This window comes from Pieris rapae, chromosome 12 (genome assembly GCF_905147795.1).
Source record: "Pieris rapae chromosome 12, ilPieRapa1.1, whole genome shotgun sequence".
Taxonomy (NCBI): domain Eukaryota; kingdom Metazoa; phylum Arthropoda; class Insecta; order Lepidoptera; family Pieridae; genus Pieris; species Pieris rapae.
This window is the reverse complement of record NC_059520.1, coordinates 5,507,580-5,534,654: the sequence shown is the minus strand read 5'-3', so window position 1 is coordinate 5,534,654 and position 27,075 is coordinate 5,507,580. Positions and strand designations below refer to the sequence as shown.

General features: G+C 32.0%; 1 protein-coding gene across 4 annotated transcripts in view; it reads left to right on the top strand.

Annotated features, from left to right (window-relative positions):
* The window catches only part of LOC111004472 (hormone receptor 4), a 66,919-nt gene that overhangs the window by 25,245 nt on the left and 14,599 nt on the right, over positions 1-27,075 (top strand). The window contains exons 1-3 of one of the 4 annotated variants that reach the window (XM_022275521.2): positions 6,851-6,998; positions 21,975-22,193; positions 26,165-26,269. In XM_022275521.2, coding sequence (XP_022131213.1) covers positions 22,178-22,193; positions 26,165-26,269 — 121 coding nt within the window. In that variant the 5' untranslated portion in view covers positions 6,851-6,998; positions 21,975-22,177. Of the gene's footprint in view, positions 1-6,850; positions 6,999-21,597; positions 22,194-26,164; positions 26,270-27,075 lie in introns of those variants that run through there. The other 3 variants (XM_022275514.2, XM_045630483.1, XM_045630484.1) reach the window with 3 other exon arrangements.

The following is a 27,075-nucleotide window of genomic DNA, read 5'->3' as shown; positions in this document are numbered from 1 at the left end:
CCATGACTGGCATAAAAATTTATTACCAGGAAATTGTTTCAAAATTGTTCATTTGTAAATGAGAATCATATGTTTTTGCCTATCTGTTGAATTTTCTTAAAGAGCGTTTCTAATATATAGCTTAAAATACCACTCCCTAGCGCGTTGAATAGTTTATAATATTATTAAGTATTTTATTTTTATATTTATTATCTTTGATATGTCATAACGTACAATAATGAAAAATGTTTGCACTGCCTTGCATTCTTTTAAGAACTTTGAAAAGTTCACTGTTCTATATTTTTAGTTTATTTTAGTTGACCCTAATTAGCTAGAGTTATTCGAAATAGTGGTGAAATTTTGGTAGGTAATTAAAGTAAAAACTCATAAATAATTAATATCGCGAGCCCTCTGGCATTGAGAGTGTCCATGGGCGGCGGTATCACTTAACATCAGGTGAGCCTCCTGTCCGTTTGCCCCCTTGTTCTATAAAAAAAATTAATAAATCCATTATTATATTTTTTATTATTTAAAACAGCTTGTTTCAATGTAAACGACACTAAAGAGGACGCTTTATATAATTATTGCCGACACTAGTTTCATATTAATTTCAACTACTAATCAAAGACATATCAGCTTTCACTAAAATATAGCTATGTTTATTAGTATTCATAAAAAATAATAATACAGTATTTACAATTTTCTTAACCAATATGAAATAAATCACTGGCGCTACAATCTCTTTAGGTCTTGACCTCAGATTTCTGAATCTGTTTTATGATAATTTTTAAATCTAGTAGGTAAGTAGGTGATCAGCCTAGTCTAGTGCTTGACACACGTCGTCGACTTTTTGGGTCTAAACATGTTGGTTTCCACACGATGTTTTCCTTTACCGTTCGAGCAAATATTAAATGCGCACATAGAAAGAAAGTCCATTGGTGCACAGCCGAGGATCGAACCTACGACCTCAGACGAGGCTCGCACGCTGAAGCTACTAGGCCAACACTGCTCAGTTAACCAATATAGTAATAATAAAAATAACTAAAAATGTATTAAAAGAAAATTAAAAAGACCTATAACGAACATAATCAATACACGCAACATCACATTCCTAAGCAGATATATCCTGTGATGGCAAATAATAATATCTATGCCAAGTATGTATTCTGTAACTTAAAATAAATTGAACATGTGATTGCTTCACCCAAGCGATTGGCGTATTCTCAACGTATTAGTGTTAATATAATGTTTTATTTAATTGAGGTGCGAGAGAAAATCTTAGGGCCCCTGACATTGGGCTCTGACCTCACTTCGACTTTTGGCTGTTACCTTGGCATTGTCTATATATAAGCCTGAATGGCCGACGCATTGAAATTTATACGGATTTACAACCAATAAATACGTAGTATGTTTCGTTAATCTCGTCTTTTGTCAGCTGTTTTTATTTGATTGTATTTTTATTTCAATGTTTCTCGACGTTTTGGCTAAATAACAAACAGTAACAGTATATAGGGTGTCATCGTACTGAATTATTTTTTGTTGACATTAAAGCATTCGCTTAAGTTCTAAACCCTGGAGAAAGGATTTACCTATTCAAAACTCTATCGTTCTAAATTATATTTTAAATAATATTTTTTTACTTTAGTCACTTATTACGTTTTAGTTTTACAGGTATAGAATTTGTTTATAATTTACAATATAACTTAACATAAAGATAGATGAATTTTGCGTTTTTTTTAACTCATTGGTTGTTTGCTCAAACATGTCCAAGATTCGATTCTAGAAAATACGTCATTAAATTTAATATAAATTATATATCCACTGCCATAGGTAATATTCAGCATTTTTTTTTAAATATTTAATTATGATAAAAGCAATGCACTTTAGGTTTACGTCAATTGGCAGATAGAAAATAAGCAATTCAAAATGGATGCACCGAGTTAATGGGAGGCGCCTGCGCGGTGTCCCACTTCTACGAGGTCACGGGGTCGTTTCCCCGGACGTATTGATCCGAAGGAAGTGGGGCTCCAGTGCAGTGCTCTTGGTATTTTTACCTTCATATTACACCTCAATCCCCTCCAATGATTCCCTGAAGTATTTGCATACTTCGCAGAATCAGAATCAGAATTATATACGTTAATATATAAAAATATTGAGAGTAATTTTCGTGGTCATTAAAATGTACATCTAATATTCTTTTGTGATATCAATAAATATTTAATTAAAGGAACATTTCGAACTTATTTATTCGTAGATTAATATATGTAAATTTATTCTGGTTATTTTGCTGCTATTACCTTTTATATTCGCAAGATTAAAACCCTACGGTGCTTTGACTAAGTGAAGAGTTATTACATTTCTTAGAAATTCCTCCTTTTTATTTTCAAATTTCATTTTAGAACCATAACGTGTGTTGTTTTAGTAAATAACATAGATCTAAACAACAAAATATGTTTAGAACGCCATCTACTGACATAGTTTATAAACTAATATTGTTCTAACTGAGCAGTGTTGGCCTAGTGGCTTGAGCGTGCGACTATCATACTTGAGGTCGTAGGTTCGATCCCCGGCTGTGCACCAATGAACTTTCTTTCTATGTGCGCATTTCACATTTGCTTGAACGGTGAAGGAAAACATCGTGAGAAAACTGAACATGTCTTAGACCCAAAAAGTCGACGACGTGTGTCAGTCACTGGAGACTGATTACCTACTTGCTATTAGATTTAAATATGATCATGAAACAGATTCAGATATCTAACGACAAGACCTAAAAGAGGTTGTAGCGCCACTGATTTTTTTTTTAATTTTTTGTTCTGAAATTTCAATAGTATAAAATTAATATTTTTTTAGTATTTTTAAAGGGTTCAAAAGTTCACGTCTCAATTATGCCGTTAAATTAGATTAAAGCACCACAATTATAATAAAAGTAAAACTATCTTACAACAATATAATAAATAAATTATTTTATTTATTTATTATATTGCTACCTAAAATTTATTTTTGTAATAAAACCTATACTTTTCATTTCCGCTACATCCTTAAATTAAATAATGGGATATTAATAATAACCGAAAGAATGATGCGCAGAATAGGAGCGCAAACAAGTGATATCGGGTTGTTATCATAAGTAGGCCTCGTAGGTAGGTCAATGACGTTCGTTCAACCCCTGCACTCGCACGTGCTGACCTCGACCACCCCTCTCCCCAGTCCCCCTTACTTCCCACTTCCACATCTTGCGTACGATACTCAAAAAGTAACCCTTATGGTAGGAGACTTCGTGACATCTTCTTTAAACTATCTGAAGAGAGCGAGTACGTTAAAAAGCCTTTTACATTTTCATGTACGTTCATATTAACCTTTTTTGTTTCAGACATTTATTTACAGTTTACAAGATTTACTTACATTGCGTGTAACGCAACCGTTTTTACAGAATTTTATACTTTTTAAAATAAGTATTATGTTTCGGGACGGAAGTTTGAAATGGTTCACCACCGACAAAAACCATTCAAATATCTATGAAGCAAGGTAAATGGTCTGGTTACGAGAGTTCATACAAACATGAAACATACAATTTGATAAACATAAACTATATTAAATTAAACTACGATTGCTCACATAAAAAGATGAGTACTTTATTATTATACATATATGGAAATAATAGTCTAGTAGAGATATTTTTGTACTATAGTAAACTCAGCTTATCTTTTCTATTCTTATCGTTGCGCGCCAATGTGAGGCCGTGACAAATTGTCGACACATCTTTGTAGTTTTCAGTTACGTTTATTGAATAAAGTACTTGATATTATTTGTGAATGTGCGCGTAGAAAGGCTTGACGGTGGCAAACGCCTAGCTATAGATATAATTAAATAGTAGCAGTGATGTACAGTCCTAAGGAATACTCTCCAAAAAATGTTTAAATTTGTAGCATAACTATTTTGTTAATGTTTTATATTAATCTTTTTAAACTAGATTTTTATATAAATTCTGTAAGTCATTACCCACCTAAGCTAGCGGCTAGCACATGCCTTTAGGAAGACAAATATGTTTTCTTAATCATAGGCATATAAACAAACCGTTTTTTTTAAATCCACTGGATCGTAAAGTGTTTTATGGTAGTTATTTCGGTACAAAAATCAATGTCTGTTACCAAGCTGTTCTAGGTAGGGGCGAACGCAGGCTGCGCGCAGGTTGTAGTTAGGTCAATGACGTTCGATGACCCGATGCAGCCTGCGCCCTGAAACTAGGGCGAGTACCCCCTATTAATCACTTGTTTCGAACATATTAATATTCATGGTCATATCAGTCGAGAATAGCTTAAGGTATTGATTTTGGATATATAAGTACCGTACTTTTTAAAATATATAAAATTATTAAACGACTGCACGAATATAAATCTATGAAATTTTCTGAAAATTTAAATTGGACATGCATCTTACACGCACGTCCCAGCACCTAGCTATCTACAGCTGTGATGGCAGTGGTATATTATTTTATTTTTCAATCTTCTTATCATGTTCTGTCAAATTATATGTTCATTTCTAATATCTTTCTCGTGCAAAAATCTTATCATTCATTATGAGTAGGTACAGACGATGTTAAATTGCATTTAATCGAACATAGTAATATTAACTTGACCTTCATAAATCGGCTTTCAATGTAAATTACTATTGATAGTATTATTTATTCACTGATCTGACGTAATCTACAGTTTAAAACTCCTAATAATTATAAACACGAGAGTTGTCGCACAGATGGATAGATGCTTATTATTGTATAATTCAATTACTATGGTTATTTATGATTCAGAAGATATTATTAATTATTAAAATAATTATTATTAAAATAAATAAACGAATATACGATCACAAAAACGTAACGTGCATTTGGAATAATTTCTTTATGAAGGGAATGGTCATATTAGTCACTTTGACGATTCTGTTTAAGTTTTAAAGTCGAAATATGTCTTCTGAGCGCTTTTTGGTACAAACAAATGTATACGATAAGGTATTGTCTTGTAGGGTTTGAATGACTTTAGATATCGTTCATCTTGTTTCCCGCAAAAATCGCTACAGAATTGTGTTTTTGGAACTTTTATATTTTTCTATATATTTATTTCGTAAATCAATTTAGAAACTCTTGATAGAATTTAAAGGTTTTTTTGATTGACTATATAGTAAATACTATAAATAAACACACTGCAGGTGGCTATATTCATATATCAGTTAATACTATTTTATTAATTAGTATTTAAAAAATCAATTATATAATGTGATTTATACACTACACTGCAAAGTATTTAGGTTATACATATGTTGTAAGTGCCCTACGTTTTAGTGTAGTTTGTAATAAACATCACAGGAAACTTATCATAGCAGTAAGTTTAAAGAAAAGCGTTTATAATCGATACATTCTGGACTAAAGAGGACCAATATAAAAGTTTACAGTTCATGTGCAATCTTGCAGTCGCAAAGTACTAACCTAAGTACCAAGTGCTGGAGCCTTCGCGTAATGTACTCGTAAAAGTAGATAGAATGTCTAAGTCAGCCAGGCCAGTAGGAGCCAAGGCTAGATTGTGTAATTGCGTTAGAGCGATTTCAGCCCTATACCGTTCGTAACAAAGTACAGAAACCATAGCATATTACTTCAATGACGTTCGTTGACTCTAACGCTCGGTCGGTGCATTGCTGTTTTCCTTCTCTATCTTTCATGCATTAATATTAGAAACTATTTATGTCATTTGAAATATCAATATTATTTATATTTTAATGTATTTACGATGCCATATATGAACTTTAAAACTGTAACTGAAACTAATAGACTACTTTAACAAGATGATTCCATCTATCCTGTCTTATGAACTCTAACAGTAATTGGTAACAAGACGTTATTTTTGACCATTTTGTTATGAGCTCTGTTATTTCCTGACGTTCTCAAATATTGTTTCGAGTACTAAGTAACGGTTAGACACAGCGAGGTCTAAATCAATTGGTCGGTTTGGACGTGAGGCGGCGTAGCTCGTGACCCAATTTCGCAGCTGCTGGTTTCAGCAGTGAGGGGCGCCGCGGGGGCAGGACGGGGGAAGGGGGCAGCGCAGGCAGTGGGGAACGGCCGCGTGTCAATGCCGTCCGTTGACTCCAGCAGCATCGATGCGGCCTCTGCCTTACATAACCACCGACAATAAGCACTCTGCAAATGCGTGTGATGTGCCACCACATTCTATTCCATATGTCAGATTTGGCTGATTAATATAGTCAGTTTATCGATTAAGCGCTATCAAATCTTATTAAAACGGTTTTGTTTATGCTGTCATTATTTTAGACATTTCAATAATGCCGATCGAATATTTAGTTTACACTAGATTACAAAATATATAAGATTTTAACAGAAATATACGTTGGATTCACATCGCTATTCGTTAGAATTTAATGACGTGGAATAAGCGATACCATGATGATCTTATGTTCCAAAGTAAACGAATTTTATTTTATTTTTTATTTTATTTTTTTATTATTTGTTTGAACTATTTTCCTGGTCATTACTCAGAATACCTATTTTTAGAAATAAGCTAATAAACAAAGACATTTTCTAGTAGAATGAGGTACGTAATTGCGTTAATTATTAACGTGAGGGTTCAAATTGTGAATGAAAGGGTGACCCGCTCATTTCAGCAACGTTAACAATGCCTGAGGGCGGGCGGCTCAAAGCCCGAAAGTGAAAGATGCGCGGGCGCGAGGAGAGGGCAAAGAGGGGCAGGAGGGGGGCTCCGATCGGCGAGCGGGGTCGCGCGCCAGCGTTAGCGAGCTGAGTGCACCGCGCCGCAGCCTCACGCAAACAAAACTTTAGTTACTAACCTACTTCCGTACGAGCGCGAACCGTGACGCGACTCCCGCTACGCTCCACGCTTGTGCAGTTTATGTATGTGTAATGGACTAATTCACTGAACTGATAATGATACAACCCAGTTGAATGGATAGAAATACTGTTCTGAGAAAACCGGCGAGTTCGAACATGTATTACGGTGAGATGTTTTACGGTACATAACAGCTTCTGTTTTGTTTGTTCGGCAGTATGCACGCTCTCTTTTTACTTTTTACGATTTTTTTGACGATCACGCACATCCCTAAAAACTTTAAAAAACATGTATAGCTAATATAGCCTTCAGCTTGCTGTTTTATTATATTACCAAAATATATTAGCAATAGACAGTATTTTTGTACTTTTTATGGATGTAGATAAATAAATAAAAAACACCTTAGGTATATATTAAATAACCAGGTTGCGTATTGTTTGACATTAAAATTGTTAAAATAAATAACAGATTTTTTAAGAATTTCTCCCCGGATGAATCGATAAACTTGATTCAATTTAATATGTAGAATCACAATTTTCCTTGATATTTGCGAAAAATGTATCTTGAATAATTCAATAGCCGCAATTATTTAACAAATAGGTGTTCGCCGCCATATTGGTTTCGCTACGAATGCTTGACAATATCGCCACCTATCGGTTAATTGTAACATCAATACGATAGATTTCATTCAATATATCACTGGCGAGCGAGTTTCGTTAATTATAACGTAAATGTACTATAATAACTATACTGTCTACCAAAAAGAAAAGTTAACATACCTGTTGATTCATGTTTCTTATAGAAAATATCTTCTGTACTACAACTAACTCGTTAAAATAAATGGATCATTGATTTGACAACCACTTAAAAAGCGTAGTGTATTAAGCGAAATACTGAACTATATTTAATTTCACGGAACATTTCCTTTTTTACAAAAGTAAGTGATAAGATCAAAAACAATTATGCTTAGAACTTTAATAAACAACAACACAAAATACATAATATAATATTTATGACAACAGCTCGTAGCAAGTGCTACGAAAGCTACGTTGTAGACACTTTCCTTCGTAAAGTTAATCGGCATAGTTACTTTTACAATCTACACTTTTTTAAATATTAGCCAGATATGCGTTTATGTGTTTAAGTAAATGTACCGCACATACACACATGTTTAATTTATAAGTGTTTGTGTAAATTTTACGAAAACGCACACAGACGTGTTAGTTCTCGATTGAAAACTAGGTCGGTTCAGTGACCTATATGTTTATCTAATGATTGTAGCGGAGTAACGCCTTATCATATCAATGTTCGCGTTTTAGTTTAGGTTATCTGCCGGGCAACCTGTCTATTGCACTATTCTTTCAGATAACATCAATGTAAACAAGTTCCATTTCCGTATTTAACTTTACGTTACTTTAAGCCTTTGGTTACTTACTTTGATCCGAAAATGTTTTCTTGTCAAATCATAAAAAAGGAAAATTTCATTGATATGTTTAATACTTGATGAATGATTATTCGATTTGTCAAATTGTCTAACGGTTGCATAAAAATGCAAATTTGATAATGTTTGAACACTTGTTTTTTCAATTTACGTTGTTAATAATATTTTTAAATCTAACATAGTTTTTCTCACAACACCTGTCAATGTACAATGTCTTATTTCTTAACTCAGTTTGTTGGTTACCAGATAGTTGTCCAGATAGTGACTTGATATACATTTTTAAAAAGGACGTAAAATGCAAAGGTAAATAATCATATCAAATTTAAATTCTAGTAAATGTTTAATGAAAAGTAAAAGTAGTCGATTAACCCCGATCTCACTTGGTTCAACATCTCCTCAGATATAAAGTGTATTAAAGTATTGCCATCACGTCCCCTTATCTGCACTTTCTCTTTAAATCCCAGATTTAGGTCAAAGTTGATGCTGTTACGGATAAGATCGCGGTCAGTATGAGAGACATTTGAAATAAATAGTTTTCTATATTACTTATAAATTATATTTCTGGTATTTTTTCGGTCTAAATGTGAAAAACGTTTACTTACGATTTAACAATATTATGTTAAATCCGAATAAATTCCCGGAGAAATATTTTTTTCCAGATGGTTTACCACCACAAGTTGTCCTAAAAAGTACCAAATCACGGAGAACTTTGCAGAAGTTTCCTAACCACTGAAAAAATAAAATATAAAAAAATATAAAAACTATAAACGTAAATCAAAACTAATACCAGGTCACACACAAGTAAAAACCATTCTTTTTTAACAGTTTAAATTAAATCATGCAGTTATAATATTAACTGAAAACGTGTGAGTGTGGGCGTGTGTGTGAAGTGTTGGCCTACAGGATTAAACGACTTATTCCTCAGGTCGTGCAGTCAAATAATACCAACAGTATAGCTTGTTTTTCTACATGAGTAATTAATACTTACTCATACGGCAAAGGAATCTTTATTTAGTCAAAGAAACAGATGCTATCTGAGGCCAAAACCGATTTAGGGTCAAACCGCCACTGCGTTAATATTTCATGTGTATTTTTTGACAATAATGAAACTCATAATAAACTAGACTTTTCGGCATTTTTTAAATAAGATTAGCATAAGCAAAATATGCACATTTACATTTTATTAATAGTATGCTTGATTTATGTTTTGCAAATAGTCTTACTTAAAAATTTAATACATTTTCATTCTATATACAATTAAAATAAATTAGTTAAGTGCATAGAAAGTTAAATGTGTGTGTTGTTATTCTTATTTATCTCATTTGGAAGGCGTATTATTGTGTCTTTGCCAAGGTCAGTGAAAGTTAGAAAGGATATGCAAAGCGTTAAATGTACCGAGCACAAAAGCAGTACAATTAAAACGAACTGTTTAAAATAAGGATAACAAGTATTATGTTATAGTTTTAATGTTTATTATTATTAGTTATTTGGGTATCAAAATTAGCCTATATTTTTGTTCTGGCTTTACACATTTTTTAACATTTCTTATAAATATCGACACTATTATTTATAGATATGTCTTGCAAGTCTAATTCATTTTGTTGTACTTGTACGTAAAGTTATACCAATTTTCATGTAATTTAGGAACAAGGTTCAATCATAATTAGGACCCTGTGTTTGTATTGTTTTACCTTCAAATGTACGAAGTGTAAGCCCTTCATTTTTGTTAGATACCTTAACGAAGGTCGACGCAAACTTTATATTTGACATCTGACTCTATCTTACTTGTATTCTAAGTGTATGAGTGAGCAGGATAGATTTAGTACTTCGAGAGGTCACGCTGCACGTAGATGCGTCAACGCACGCTAGCAAGGTAATGTATTGTCGCTAGGAATGTATTATTTAAATGGTGCTAGATGCGTAATAGATTTGAAAAATTCATCATATGTAACGGGTACGTATATGAAACTGTACTTTTATCAAGTGAATGTAAAGTGCAGGTGATTTTCCACTGCAATCGTTAATTTGAATATACACTTTATTCATAAAAACAAAACCAGTGATACTATATAAACTTTATTGATGAAATGGTCAGTGCAATCAAATATTATACATAATATAAAGCTAACATATATTTTATGAACAAGGTGGTGAATTTTTATGTTACTACAAAATATTTATTTCGTATAGTAAACAGTTAGGTTATGTTACCTTGATTATAAATTGCTTTTATTGATTTAATTTTGCTACCTTAGTGCTATGTTCAAAAGTCCATTATACCGTTTATATGTAAGCAGAAATTTCGTACATGTAGCACTTTCTCAATAGACTATTACCATCGCGTAAACTGACGTGCGAATGTTGCATAACGCTGCATTGTATTTGACTGTACTCTGTACAGTCGGGATGAGTGCCCTAGATTCAAGATTGAAACCGACAATGCAAGTACATTCACGCACACAACTCGTCACGGTTCGTAAATAGTTCATAATATCGCCAACATAGTCTATTATCGCTCCCACACGATAACGCTAGTAAAAGTAGAAACTCCAATTTGAATACTAAGTAAACTTATATTTTAAATAGCACGTTTCCGTTCGTGTTACTGTTTTATGGGTGTAGTATGTAGGCCATTGTAAAGTCGGAATATTTCACTCTTGTCTAGGCATTTAAACACAAGCAGTTCCATGTTCAATTACTCAAACAGCACGGTCTAAGGGTAAAATTCAAAGGCGAGGCTTATCGTGAACGTTGACTTCCATATGTCAAAATAAAATTAATTTTTATATACGGGTGTTATACTTAGAGTTAAGTCTAATCTTCAGAATCTTACCCTATCTATGAATGCGATTGTTTAGTATAAGTAAGAAGATATTTTGTTGTTCTCTTAAAATGGACTAACCTAACTCTGACCCTCGGTTAGGCTTATTTTTAATGTATATTATAACCATAATAAAATATTTCTTATGTATACTATACTATAGATTTTAATTACGTAGAATGGCATAAGAACATATGTAATCTAGTGCTGTCAAGAAATTAAGGTCAATGATAGTAAAGTCATAAAATTGACTCATCAATGCGTGTACCATATGTGGGAATGTTTCTGCGAAGCTCTGAACGGAACTTGTAACATATTTTCTTTCTTAAAAATAATATTAAAATACACATGAATTGTTATTCATACTGATTCAACTTAAAGTCCAGCTAAAATTATTGAACTAATATTAAAAACAGCACAAAATATAAAATAGTAAAGGGATGTCTCGTTGAATTAGAGTTGTATTTGTGGGGTAAAAATGATTCGATTTACTTATTTCACAGTAAAATTTTCTGGCAACGTACACATAGGTGTTGGAATTTTTTTATATAAAAGCCATAACAGAAAACAAAGGTAAAAAGTTACTGTACTAGGATGCCCTCGTAAATTCTATCAAGCTAATTTTGGGATGTCGGATTCCAGGGAAAGACATAAGTTCAATATAGTTATTAGATACAGTGACGCAAGAGTAACAGTCGCGTGTTTAAATAAAAACTTTTTGTCCCAGATTATCAACAAATAAATTAATGATAATACATAATTCAGTTATAGAAGAATCTATACAGATCTTAAATTAAATTTATTTGCCAATGAATTTCCCACGCAGGGCTTGAGCGTACCGACCTTGCATCTGAACCTTAGTGACAATGATGTAGGAGTCACGGACTTATGCTACCTCGCGTTTTCCTCTAGATAAAACGGATTTATACTATTTTCATTATGATTTTAATTGCATCATTATTCCGTAGAGAGCACAGAAAGAGTTAGCTGCCCTGATTTACTGGGCCAAACGTGGTACATTTTATCAAATCTGGAGAAATAAGAAATATTTCGGGGTCGTCTAAAATGATCTTTTATACGTTAAATAGTTAGTTAGTTAGTGAATCAGGCACAATAAAATTTCGATCTGATACCTTATTATTATATGGAGTATGAAAGTGAGTTGATAACAAATTACAATCATACAATTTACATTGTTTGAAGTATCTCTGCAGCATAGAATTATAAATTGGGTCTTCTCCAATATCTCATTATTTATATTAGTTTTTTCGCTCTTGAGGTATATAATCTAATGCTTTATTTTCATTAGGTAATAACGGTACAATGTATATAAATTGATTTATTTCAAAACACTGATTCCGTAATGCAGTAATAGATGGCGTTATAAACCGTATTAGTTGCATATAATGTTTATAGTTTAATTTTATTTGTTTAATTATTTATTAAATTATTTTTATTTCTTTAATTAATAGAGAATATTGCCTTTTGGTTTAATTTACATACAAACTTTTCAAACTCCTTTGAGCTTTTTTTACCGCAGCAGTAATTGCGAGCCTACAGAGAATGAATTTGGATATTCAAAATAAGTTTTGTGTTCCGTTTATTAAATAATATCGATCTAAATATTTATTCGTGTAAAAAGTGAAAGCATAGTAATAGATGACCTTTCGATGCGTCAGCCAAACTTGCATGATGTAATAAACCTATAATAGCCCAGTCATATTAGGGCTTTCACCTCGGAATGAAAGATAATAAGCTGCAAATTGGTATGAACCTTTGTTTTGTCATTCTAAATGTTGTCTCAAAAGTCACAATCGTTATCGTGTCCGCGTCTCAAGATATTCAAGGTCAAAGGTCACAAAAATCGGTTTTTCGCGAATATCTGGCTTCCTATCGGTTAAATGAGATTTGCATTTATTATAAAAGTTGTAGGCTATAAAATTCCCTACAACTTTTGTTTAAACTTTTTTTTCATACGACCAACCGTTTTGAAGGTAGAGCGCGAAGTGCACATCGTACAGTCATATACGGCCTAATGCAAGGTCAAGCGTGAGTTATGGTTATCAGTACGTTATAAAGTCAATTATTTACTTGGAAATTATAATTATTAAATAATGCCTATTATTTATGTACTAACTATTAATTATTTATATTTAATTAAAGTAAGTAACTTGATTATTTATATATAATTATTCATATTTAACTATTTAAGTATAAAATATTATTAATTCTGGATTATATATTTTAGTTTTATTTTAAGTTAAAATGATAGTAAGAGTATATATTTTACACATATTTTTATTTATTATTAAATACGGCATAATATACATTTATCAAAATGTGAGTTCAAATATCAAAAGTATCTTTGTTGATTTTAATTGTAATGAAATTGGAAATGGAAGCTAATTATCTTCTTCTTCTTCGTCTTCTTCTTCTTCTTGTCGCTCAAAAATGTTCGATTCATTGTCATCATCCTCATTATCTGTCATGTTCATCTCCAAACCTTCCAGAATATCGGGATCATATGTATTTTCTTCATCGGGATTACTTGGATACAGTGAAGCGTTGAGGCAAGCTTGTCCGTTGCACTGGCCGCAAGCTAAAGAACATTGTAGCCCTGATTTTTTGCATCCACAGCGGGAACCACAACCATTTTTGCAATTGCAAAATATTACGTTTAGTAGTTCGGCTGGTGCTGGAGGTAATAACGTTCGTATGGGCTCCAGGATTTCATTTTCAAGCATCCAGCCCCATTCTTGAGGTTCTAAGTCCTTCCCTAACCACGTTTGAATCTGGTAGTAGACACGTTTTATGTGTTGATGAGCTGCTACACTTGTTGGTGGAAGTGTTGACAGTTGTACAGGTTTATTTAGTTTTGTAAATTTGATGAATTGCGTGTAGCGGAAATGATCAATGTTGTCCTCAGATTTTGGAGCATTATATAATGCCAACAAGATGCGCACTCCATTTTCTTATAATGTTTGTTTTGGGCAGTTTTCTTGTTGAAATACTTCCACCCGTTTATCTAAATCAGGAATTTTTTCCAATGCTCTAGTAACAGTTTTTTTCCTTTTTAGAAAAGGGCATAGGGTAGGGACAAGTATTTCCAGGTATATATTGTAAGTATTGAGAAATTTACGCCTTTTAAAGAAAAGATATATAATGTCGTGTTAACTTAAAATAAAACTAAAATATATAATCCAGAATTAATAATATTTTATACTTAAATAGTTAAATATGAATAATTATATATAAATAATCAAGTTACTTACTTTAATTAAATATAAATAATTAATAGTTAGTACATAAATAATAGGCATTGTTTAATAATTATAATTTCCAAGTAAATAATTGACTTTATAACGTACTGATAACCATAACTTACGCTTGACCTTGCATTAGGCCGTATATGACTGTACGATGTGCACTTCGCGCTCTACCTTCAAAACGGTTGGTCGTATGAAAAAAAAGTTTAAACAAAAGTTGTAGGGAATTTTATAGCCTACAACTTTTATAATAAATGCAAATCTCATTCAACCGACAGGAAGCCAGATATTCGCGAAAAACCGATTTTTGTGACCTTTGACCTGGAATATCTTAAGACGCGGACACGATAACGATTGTGACTTTTGAGACAACATTTAGAATGACAAAACAAAGGTTCATACCAATTTGCAGCTTATTATCTTTCATTCCGAGGTTGACCCCTTTTCTTACCTAATATGACTGGGCTATAACATCTATGTGTGCGCATCGAAAGAGAAAGTGGCATAGCTTGACCAGTGCCGTGACTCGTGACTTCATCTATCGATGGAGTATAGTTAAGTTTGGTATAAAATACTTATGATTATATTTCTTTTTAAAAATTATAATCAATTTATACTCAATATTACTAACATTATTTATTTTCAAGACTTGAATTATTATTGACTTTATTAAGAGTTCCCACATTGTACATAATGTAGTGACACATTGTTTAAGAGTTTTTAATGTGGTTCTTGTTGAGGGTGTGTGTAGTGCGTGAAATAAAAATGCCTCTAAAATGATCATATAAAACACTCACACGTTAAAATAATATAGGAATCCAAAAAAAAAGTCGATAACATAACACGTCACTCGTATTGAATAAGACAGGTCCTACGGGATTTACCGTAAGGCTTTAAGTGACGTCACGATCTACACCCGATACCGTTGCAGCGTCTGCGTTCGCGCATGCTAGACCGTACTCTCACTTTCTTTCTGACTCTTTTTACTTTTCGATCTATTCTACGGAACTGAAATCAATGTTACACTTTCGTTTGTAATTGAACAATGTATTTTGATTAAAACAGAATTAGTTACTATTAAGGATTGAAATTTTTCCATATATCAAAGGATAATAAACTAAATTCATTACCTAAAATACTGTCTGCATTGCCGTGTAATTAATAAAACTTGAATGATTAATGAAGTTAAGTAATTATAATATTTTTCTATGATTGAGAATCAGTATTCCGATTGAGTCAAATACTATTTACATCAGTGATGATAAACGCAATGCTCATCTCAGTAATTAACATATCTATTGAAAGAGCTTTGTAAGACGGTGATTTAAGAAATGGCGTATGAAAACACTTGCTATACAAATTTAACGGCCCTTTACCATAATCGATAAATGTTAATTCAAAGATAAAATCTTCAAGATCTTAAATGTTTAACTAAACCTTGACCACGACTGACATTAAAATCGTACGCCTTTCACGCCTCTAGTGGTCGTTGTATAACTGACTTTCCATTTTCTTTGGCATATCTACTACTTATACAAATATAGAGAGATCTTCAATGTAAATTCTGGATATAAAATTAGCTAATTTAATTTCAAGAAATTACGAAAAGAAGAAAAATGGTTTTTGGTTAAGTCTATTTTCAAAATAAACTTTACTAATCTTTATTAATTTTAAAAATTAGGCTATCAAAAGAATCATGAGCGGTAATTTTGTTGGCTGTTGTCTGTGTTTACTGTGCATATAGAACAGTAAAAGATAAAGGTTAGAAAATCGATGTTTCCAGAAATTATGAAATTCAGTATGAGTACAAAAATATTTCGCCATACATTCGTGGCCGACACTGTTAAGGTCGATTGTGTGGCAATTTTCCCATTTCGAAGAGAAGCAGAACCTTGACCTAGGTGTTAAATTTCATTTCGTCATTTACATATAATTTACGGACTTAAAAAATCGTTATATCCATTATTCAACGTCAGGTTTTTTACCAAAAGTACTTGCATTGATAAAGATAATGTGGTCTTACAAAGTAAAATAAAAAACTCGAATCGGCTTTTTTTATTTTCTGCGACCCACTTTGAAAAAAAACCTTGTAATTTTATAATTGATTTTCTACTTTTGAAGTAGATTTTGGTTTTATTAAAAAAATTATTTACAGTAAAATAACGATTATTAGTTGTTATTTTGTGTTGCTCCTTACGTCGATTTACTGCCGAAAAATGAATAACATATCGTCATATATTTAGGCAAAACTCAAGCAAAAAATTCCATCAGCCCCATACGTCGACTGTAGGTCGGTAGAGGGGCGCCCGCGCAGGTTGCGCCACTCTTTACGCAACAAGGCCGTTCACCCCGGAAGGCATTTTCCTTAGTTTCTTTAATGTGTTACTGTGGCATCGCGTGATCGCATGTTCGTTACTAACACCCTCTCAGCTGACTAACCCAATTATCCCAATATTTAATACAAGACCAGATACTTATTTTAAAATATAGTACACACAAGTTTTCTACAGTACCAGCGTAAAAGTAATCATAATATCATCATATATCAAATCATAATACCATGAATTTATGAATAACCGTGAAAGTTAAAATTCAGTCAACATGTAAGATATTTGTATTTTAGTATATGTATCCATAGAAAGATGTATGAATGTGTGTTTCCTGTATTGCGTGAAGTTGCATGCCAACAGAATGACCGGGTTAATCGCTTACTTAAAAATGCTACACTTGATACAAATAAATCCCGAACAATGTATGTATTCAGTTCGCAAGTGAATATACAATGCAAATAAATAATTAAATATTCACAATAAATTAATAAACTTTAAAATAATTCCTTATTTATTAATGATATCAATTATATATTTAAAACCTTTTAAATTTACAATGTTTAACTTTATATTAAATTCGAATTCTAAAGTCTACCAAGCTTAACACTATTTTCAAGATTTTTAAAGAGCTTATAATCTCTTCTCGTGAACTTTAGTTACTAAAATTAATATCAAATCACTAAACAGGAAATAAATCTTTAAAGACTTTTTGAATCAAGCTATACACTGAATCCATGCATCTTCTTTACGTAACCTTTGTCGTTTGGTTTTCCTGTTTATCTTACCCAATTGTTAAATACCAAACAACTTTAAATTTATATTTATGACAAAAAAATTATCCAGTCATATACCTACAAAAATTTCAATAGTTATATGCTTTACATATCAAAATGCTTTTATGAATGTAAGTGATAAAAAGTATTCGTGTAAATAATTACTTTAATATGAAGTTAATTGAATATTCTGGAATCAACTTTACATAAAGTTTTTTTAAAACACCTTTTTAAAAAATTGTCCTAAATAAACAAGGGTAAAGACCTTTTGCGTAACTCATATTATGTGGCCGAGTGAGAGGCAATGTCAGCTTCACCGTACTGTTATGATAAGTTAGCAGAATTCATTGTTTTCTTATTTATTTCATTGTACCTACAACTGGTTCTAATTTTACCTACGAAAATAAATCCTTACATATGATACTGTTCAATATTATAATATCATATATAATAAAAAACACGTAAAGGAATAGTTTAGCAATTTCTGTCATTTAGTAAAACAAATGAATAACGTTTATGTTATGAAACAAACAACAATAACCTAAGACAACACAGGTAATTCTGAATCTCAAGGTTCTTATGTCTCAATTAAAATAAACCTTTTGTTTCGATGGTGAACAAGTAACTAAAAAAGGTCGTTGACCAGCCTCGAGGTTTCTACAACTCCTTGATAACTGATAACAGTCTTAACACATAACGTTGCCAGAATAAAGCCAATGTTATTAGGAGTGAATACGATTTAAATTAACATTCGCACCAGCTCGTCATACGACCTTCTATTTAAATATTCGCTACAATACATTTTCTACTATTTCGGATGGGTTTTCGCAATTTGAACTTAAGTACAAAGTATCAAGACTTAGAACTATGTTTGATATCTTACGATATTTTCGAAATTATCATCTAAATGTAAGTTTGTTTATCGGCGAGTTCTTGACAGCGAAAAAGTGAAAACAGTGGTGGTGGATGAGTTGTGAAACCAGTTGACGCAGGCAAAGTCGGTGCTGCCCGAAGGCACGCGGCGCGTACACAATGCTACCATTATGTAACGTCGTGTATACTTCCAATCACGTACGTGTTACTAGATTGGTTCTATTACAATTTTTACAAATATTGCTTTCATCGTAAGGTCTGCTATATTATAATGTGAGTAAAAACATAAATAGATGCAGATAGACTCGGACGTTTTTCACGTCATTGATATGTCTGATCCTGCAAAACGTACAGTCGTATTTTTCAACATGGTCTTGTAAACACTCACCCTGTTATAAAAGTAATGTTTGTATGAAATAGCTATTGAATGTTTTGTACTTCCCAGTGTTGTGTCGTTTTGGAAACATACGTCAATAATTGTTGGCTTTTTAGATTAAGTAGTAAGTTTAGAGAAAAGTTCTGAATCGAAGTTCCGTACATCTTGCAACAAAATCTCTACGAATAACTAAATGTATCAATCATATTTGCAAATACAATAATCTATACATCCAACTTTCTAATGATACAATCTCCATTGACAGTTTAGGACATGCATTTAATTGTTACTTGGTTACCGCTAAACTGATTGAACAATAAAGGCGCTTGTGTCAATGACATGACAACTATTGTTTAAATGTACTACTTTCAAATTTAACGTTCGAACCTTAAGTAATTATACAATCGTTTATTATCTTTGATTCATAAAGGCAGTGGCTAAACCACAGGGTGCGAACTTGCAGTTTTGACAGTTGATTAAAGTTTTAATTTTAGAATATTTTGAAAATCGCACTGTCGCACGTAAAATGAGATATTTGGAAAATTCCCGCCCACACCCATATATATACGGAATATACGGAAAAATGTAAAAGAAATAACAGTATTCAGCAAGAATTCTGAAAAGATTAATGTTTGTATGTATTGTTACATTTCAGTGATTTTGTGTTTCAAAAAAAAACTTATTACTTAAATAAAGAATTTCAGCCAACTTTAGTTAAGCGTGTGAGTCTCAACCCCTAAGGTCACGCGTTCGAACTTACGGTCCTCCAATGGATTTTATATATTAGTGCTTTTGTGCAGTTGTGATAATAATTAAAATATGGTACAAAACCTACTTCTCTTAGATAAAAATTGACATCTTAGAGGTAGAGATGGTTGACCTTTGCGCCGTAAAAAAGAGTGAACTTCAAAACAGATGCAGAAGGCAACCCATAAAGGATTGCAGCGTTCGTGTCAAAATTAAAGAGACATCAACCCTTCAATATGTCGACAATCCAAATATCGTCGATAAAGGTGTGAATGACCTCACTCAGTGACGAAAATTGCACTAATTACTGTTTTGTTTCTATATATCTTGAATTTTATCACTTTTAATTTGTACCATCAAATACTGGTTTTTATTTAAGTAAAAAAAGTAGTGGTCCACTCCGTTACTGTAGAATACGTATACTTTGTATGTTCCAAAGCTAAAGGCTTTTTTTACTATCAAATTTGAATAGAAAGAGTAGTACCAATTATTTTGATCTAATTTAATTCCTATACAGTTGCAACATACACTTTATAACTCTCTACTGTAGCGTTCAGTCACAGCTTATTTATTTGCATATACATTATATTTAACAATATAGGAAAACAATGTCACCTCACGTTTTGCCTCTAAAATTTTATTAAATTGGAATTAATTTCGATTCTTAATATACATATAAAGTATCCTTCCTATCCTACGAATAAAAGTTCTCTTAAATTGAAGAGTTAAGTAGAATGTTTTGTACGATAATTGTCAAAACCGTGTCGATGTCTGAATAAAATAACAACTAATTAACTCCGAATATAATAATTTCATAAATAGGAAGATTTTTTATCAGCAGATGGATACAATAGTCCACTAATAAACAAACATTTTAATCTTTTCTATCGGATATGCGTCACTTATCAAACCCTAGGTTTATTAACATTTCAAATCTCATAAGATTAAATTCGCCAGTTAGGTCACTCACCTTTACACAGATCTTTAGACCTAAGAATCTAGGCGTAAGAGAGATAAGATCTAATCAAGTCAATACCTGATAATAACATTTAGTTTCTTTTTACTAAAAATGTCTTGTATATTATTACATTACTAATAGCATAACTCGCTACTTTACTTTACAATTAACATATATATATAGAGTTATATGAAAAATTAAATTCATTTCACTGAGTGTCGAAATATAACACTGATTTTAATTTCATCGTTATTGATGTCGCCTTTCCTGTTTTTGAATAAAAATGGGTTACCTCGGGTTCGCTTTCACCTCTTTTTAGTGCATTTTTTGCGTCACTTCGGGTATTTTTTACAAGAGAATAGTTAACCCAGTTTCACAGAGCTAAATATATATTTGACTACCTGACAATGCGCATACGACGACAAAGATAATTAGATGAACCTTGGATATTTTTGAAAATAAATATGCTTTGTAATTTCATTCTGTTCAATATTTTATTAGTTATAAGAAAAAAATATGTAAGCAAGGTAAAAATTAATTTAGACTCAATAAACTAACCTCCTATATGAAAAAATAATACAACTGTTGATAAGGTATGACTCAACTTGTGAACACTATATATATATATGTAAAATAAATTACAATACTTTGAATAGCTTCCTAGATGTTTAATACAAATTATTCTTTGTTAACATAATGAATCAGTAATCTAGATATTTTCAAATAGAGGCCGATGCGAATGAACTCTATTTTAATGTAATCCAACACCAAACTGGGCCATCGCCCGTCTAACCTTTTGGACAAAAACTAATGGATAATGTAGGTTAAATGAGTGCTTATTTCTTTACAAGTTTAAATTTACACTGCCGTCATTTATTTATGATTGTTGTTAATTATTACTTATAATCGTTACATTGATCCCTTTGTACCAGAAATTATTGTAAAAAAACGCCCAAATAAAGTTTGCAGATGCTCATGTAAAGTAATGCCATGACAGCGTGCGCACACGCGGCTGACCTACTTAACGATGTTATTGAGAAGTTCCCCCATCGTAGGCACCGCACATGCCTTGCCACGCCGTAACATATTGGTTACTCACATCAAAGACAACCTAACACTGAAATTCTACTGCACATCTAACGAAATCCCTTGTCGAGTTCATCGACCCCGCTATCGAAATCGCACACTCACACGCGCGTCCTCGACGAAGATAAAAAAATGAAACAAAAAACGCCTCACGTAACGGTGAATGAATTCAAGACAGAGATAAGTATATTTTGGTGGTGAGCACTTCAGTCGTAAGGTCGACTACGAAAAACACTAGCTCAATTTTTACAGTACGTAATTACTGAGTTGACGATGTGTGCGTGAGCGCCGAGAGCGACGCCCGCGTCTGCCGAAACGGAGCCGGAATATTTAGGTGAAAGTGTTTCGAATTTCGACATGACGACATTTGCGCGCAGTCGTTATCGTGGTTTTGCCGAATCTAGAGGTTGAGAGAGCGCGCATGCTGACGCTATCAATCTCCACTTGTGTTATCCCCGTGTCCTTCTTCGCAGGAACGTGCATTGTGCTGCGTTAAAAAACTATGCTGATAGTTGGTGTTTCTTTTAGAAGACGTAAATTAAAAAGGTGATCGGTGATTAGAAAACGTTGAACTTTGTGTTATGTGCATTTTGCCGTGCTAAGCAAGCTGTCGGCTGGCGAAAAGCTGGGGCCCGAGGCGCTAGACGCCTCTGCACACGCAACTCAACTGCAGACGATGACCTCTACAATGGGTAATTTATATATTTGTTTAGATATTATATTTAAAAAAATTAAAAAGTTCATCTTACAGAGCCAAACAATTTTTCTAGTTTCGTAACTCGTAGCGCGCGCTACGTGCTACGCGGTGTTTCGTTTATATTACTAGTCGCAATATAGAATGTATTTTTAAAAACTGCAATATCAACGATGTGTATGTTTCGTAATCACAAATATAGAAACACAGATCATAAATTCTTGTTATAAATTATTTTATTCAATTTATTTTAATTCATATTTCGGGCTATTGCTAAAATTAAAACTAATAGATCTAATATATAATAAATCTTCAAAATAAGTCATGGATTTGTGCAAGTTTGCTTAAACATACATTTTTATTTTTATTTAATCTAATGGATTTTATAAATATTTTTAAGAAATATACCGTATTCAAATCTTATTAAAATATAAATGTTATGAAATAAATACGAATTAATGGATGCATTAAATGAATTTGCAATTTTATTACTACCAGAATAAGTATTGTCTATTTGGAAATAACAATCGGTGGATTGCGAAACAACGACACGTTTTGGGTTCGCCATGACATTCTCAGATCGTCTCATGGATCACGATCACGAAAATTGTTTTAACGGAATACGCGATGGAGTAGAGTGAGCCAAAACAGAATCTCTTGTGTTTAAATAAAAAATGCATGTTTGTTAATAATTAAATCTATTTTGCTTGAATTAAATCAAAGAAATAGATGAACTGCATAAACATCTGAAAAACAAAAACATATTAAGGATTTTTACTTTAAAACAATATGGCTGCACTATGTCTATACTCTATGATTTATAAAAGCCAATGACCTCATGGTTTTGTCGCTGCCAAAATGCGTTATTTACGCTCACTTTCCAATGAAGTGAAAGCGAAAAGGTATAATGTCACTTCCTTTCAAAACAGTGTAGTGGGAGGATGCCTGTTCAGATAATAATAGTTTTGTTAACAACCATAATGTTCATTGTTACATTTGAGAATTCGCGACTAGTTTTTTCATGCATGTTTGATCAATATGAGAGGTTCATAAATATATTCGTAGCAATTAGAATATTTCTATTTATTAGAACAATATTCAAATTCTGTAGGCAAACAATTTCATTTAACATGAATACTTAATATTAATTGTATAAATAAACATGTTAGAATTTTTATTTAGACTATTCTGTCTTTCATATAAATTGAGAATAAGATTAAGTCTCATATAAATAAAACTCTCACAAAATTTCATACATTTATATCTCACAAAAAATATAAGCTTTATTAATTAAGAAGTTTTTAAAAAATTACCATACAGGAAGTACTAAATCGGAAGTAACTAGAGGTTTTAAAATGGATCGGTTAATAAATGTGATCGTGCGCAGCTGAATGTCAAGGTACGCACGAAGGCTATCTAAATCCTGATCAGGATATCATAAATTGAACCTGTGGAAACATGGATCAAGTCAAAAATACAATATAAAAGCTTTTCATTAAAAAAACTATTTAAAAATGTATCATGCGGCAGAGTCACCTGTTAAATAAATAAATATTACCTTTTAGTTCTGGACACTAATGTCGTTAATGATATTTTCTTAAATTAAGTTTAAATGAAAATAAAACTACTCTCGTGTTTTGAAAGCGATTAAATATCACCCAATGATACTCAGCTAAAGTATTAAAGTGTCGCCGAAACAAGTCGACCTCGCACCGGCAGTGACATTGTAGCCGGAACTGTTTATTCTTCCGACTTCCAATGACCGCTAAGAAGAACTCCAAGCAATGAATTTATATTACCTTCAAGCAGTTCATAAAAAATATTATGAAGTATAACAGAAACACGGTGGGTTTTAACAAACAAATACTTAAGTCTATTGTTTTATAACTTTTTTTTATTGAAACTAGTAACAGGACAAGTCCATGGGTTTATTACACGGTAACACGTGCTTATAAATGTGGACATTGTCGGTTCGAATTCCTGTGCACAGTTCGAAGGCTGAGATGTTAGAGAGAGGCAATTAGAGTAAAATAGGCAGAGGAATGAGACCTCAACGGTTGTAATGAAAATTTACTGTTACCTTCCTACTATCCTTTACTACCTTTATTAAACTAAAATGTTTTGCTACTTTATGTGCGTGACTAAATGTCTAAACAAACCGAAGTAGTCCACCCGAAAACTTTGACCCCACTTGAAAAGATCATTACTTGTTTAACCGGTATAATATGTTATTAGTACATTTATCATTCAATATTGTATGATCTGTTTTTACTTACAAATAAATTATTGATCTATATTAGATTTTAAAAACAGCTGAAAATCATCTCTAAACATCATTAATAATCATAATTTTAAAAGAGGTGCATGGTCGATAGCTTACTGGATTTCTATATTACTGAATATTGATGGAAAAAAAGAATAATGTATCGAGATCAAAAGTTCTTATTTATTTACATATTGCATGTCTTAAAATAAAATATGTTGTATATTTAACACAGCCGTGTCCTATTGAGTTGCGGAAGTCTACACCGACCTTAAACAAAACTGATGTAGAAGTCCCGACGCACTACACAGACATTTTATTTGCTTCATTAACGCGACACTATCAAGGTCTTTGACACGAATTTGTAATTGATAATATGTGATCCAAGAAAATTTACACATCTAAGTTATGTTATTTAAAAAAATGAAAATACGATCCACCGGCGTTTATTACAAAATATGTTTGAATAAATTAATGAAATGATGTGACTGTTAAAGATTTCTAAATAAGTTTTATTTAAGTGTTTGTTTTGATAGACACATCGTATAAAAACTTAAATGAAACGCAAAAATAACTTGTACAAGTCATTTTCTACGTGTATTATATAAAATGTTAAGATATGAACAGTAAACATTAAGATATGAAATTTTTATAGTTTTCTCTTCACGGCAGAATGATCTATGATCGTAAAAGTATGACGAAAGTGGTTTCTTATTGATCAACGTAAGAGCCTTTCTACGTACACTATTTCGACTGCGTCAGTTATGACGGCATTACATCGTATGTTGGTGCTAGTACTTTTAAGGCAGTGACACACTGTACATTTCTCTGGAGATATTTACATAAAAAGACCTTTAAACAGTATTTTATGTCATTATTTAGTTTACTATATTTTCAACTTCTCAATGATATTGCGTAATTAAACTTGTTGAATTTGCATTTTAAAATATTCCAAATCCTTATTTAAATTTTTGAAATGCGACGGAGAATTGGATATACGCGACATATTTAAAATGTCGTTCTTTAATTAATTTTTCCGTATACTGGCTAAAATTTGGTAATTAAAATTAAATATTCATGTAGTTATTTAAGTTTTCTTAACATACGCGAATGTCAGGTATCTAAAATATTGTACACTTATGCACTTTATATGTAAACTGTCATGATGACGTAAGTTATTCATACATTAAATTGTGTACCTACACGATTCTTTACGCGTCAATTTACAACGCATGCTATTACTACTCTAGGTATGTATGTGATATATTATGTAGGGATTAACACATGCTGTATAAAACAATATGGGTACTGCGTTGTATTTTATTTGAATGTACGGTTTTGCTGTATCACAATTTTGCCTTCGTCAATCGATGTCGAATATAACTGTTAGTAGAAATAGTTATGTTTGAATTATAAATTTAGTATGGGGTTTTTATCCTATAAATAGGATAGATAAAAATATATACACTTGAATAAATAAAATTTTTCATGTGTATAAGAAAAAAAATATCATGATAACCACAGAGCCAGTTCAAACCATACTGACGGTTATCAAAAACAGAAATTTATTATTTCCGGTTTTGATTGATTTATAATCCTGGTGGTATATACATAGCTAGCAAACATAGCTCTGTTTATTCCTATATCTTGTCATGTCCCAAGACTATACATTTAATAGGATATAAAACTATTTTTTTTGTTAACAGGAATAATGACACTCAGCCGCGGCCCGTGTGACCTCGACAACATGAGTCTGTTCCAAGACCTCAAATTGAAGAGGCGGAAAGTTGACTCCCGATGTAGTAGCGATGGTGAGTAGCAAATAATGAATACTATAGTATTACCTATAGGTAACAGCCAACTCCAGCTAGTGGATTAATCAATAATCCGTTTCATTTATATCGAAGATACATTCAATTTCCCTTTTAAAAGTAAAAATCCAGTAAAAATCCAGTAAAAATCCAGTAAATATATCGTAGCAATGCTACGCGCTACGAAAGCTCATTGTACCTACGAAGACCCACACATTTATATGATTGGATATGTTAAAATTTTAAAAAATCCTTATAAGGATTTTTTAAATAATATATTATCCAAAATATCCAAAATACAAATGTGTAATAAAGTCCGATTATGTATTCATTAAAACAAAAACGTTTAGAACAAACCCAAATTCTTAGTCGTATTATTGGAAAAGATATGCATGTAATTGTACGTACTCTATCAATATTACATTCAAGCAATAGAATCACATTAATCAGTCAGAAGGTCAGGAACGAATTGTATTGTTATTCCAAAGATCTCTCGCAGCAATCCGTACACCACTCACGATTCTCTTGTCACTTTCGAATGCGCTCCGTACAGTAATTTCGTTTTCATTTCAACGTGATTCTATTGCGATTATAATGCTTACGTTTTTAAGCGTTTTAAATTGAATCGCATACCGAAATAAAAGTAAAATTATAGGGCGATCTCAGCAACAAAAACACTTTTGTATTACATAAATTCTTTCATTGACGGTTAATGTAGTATCATAATTGAGTATGTACTATAATAATTATAATATCATAAATAAAAAGTGTTTAAGACAGAATTTACTATTGGAATTAAATAACCA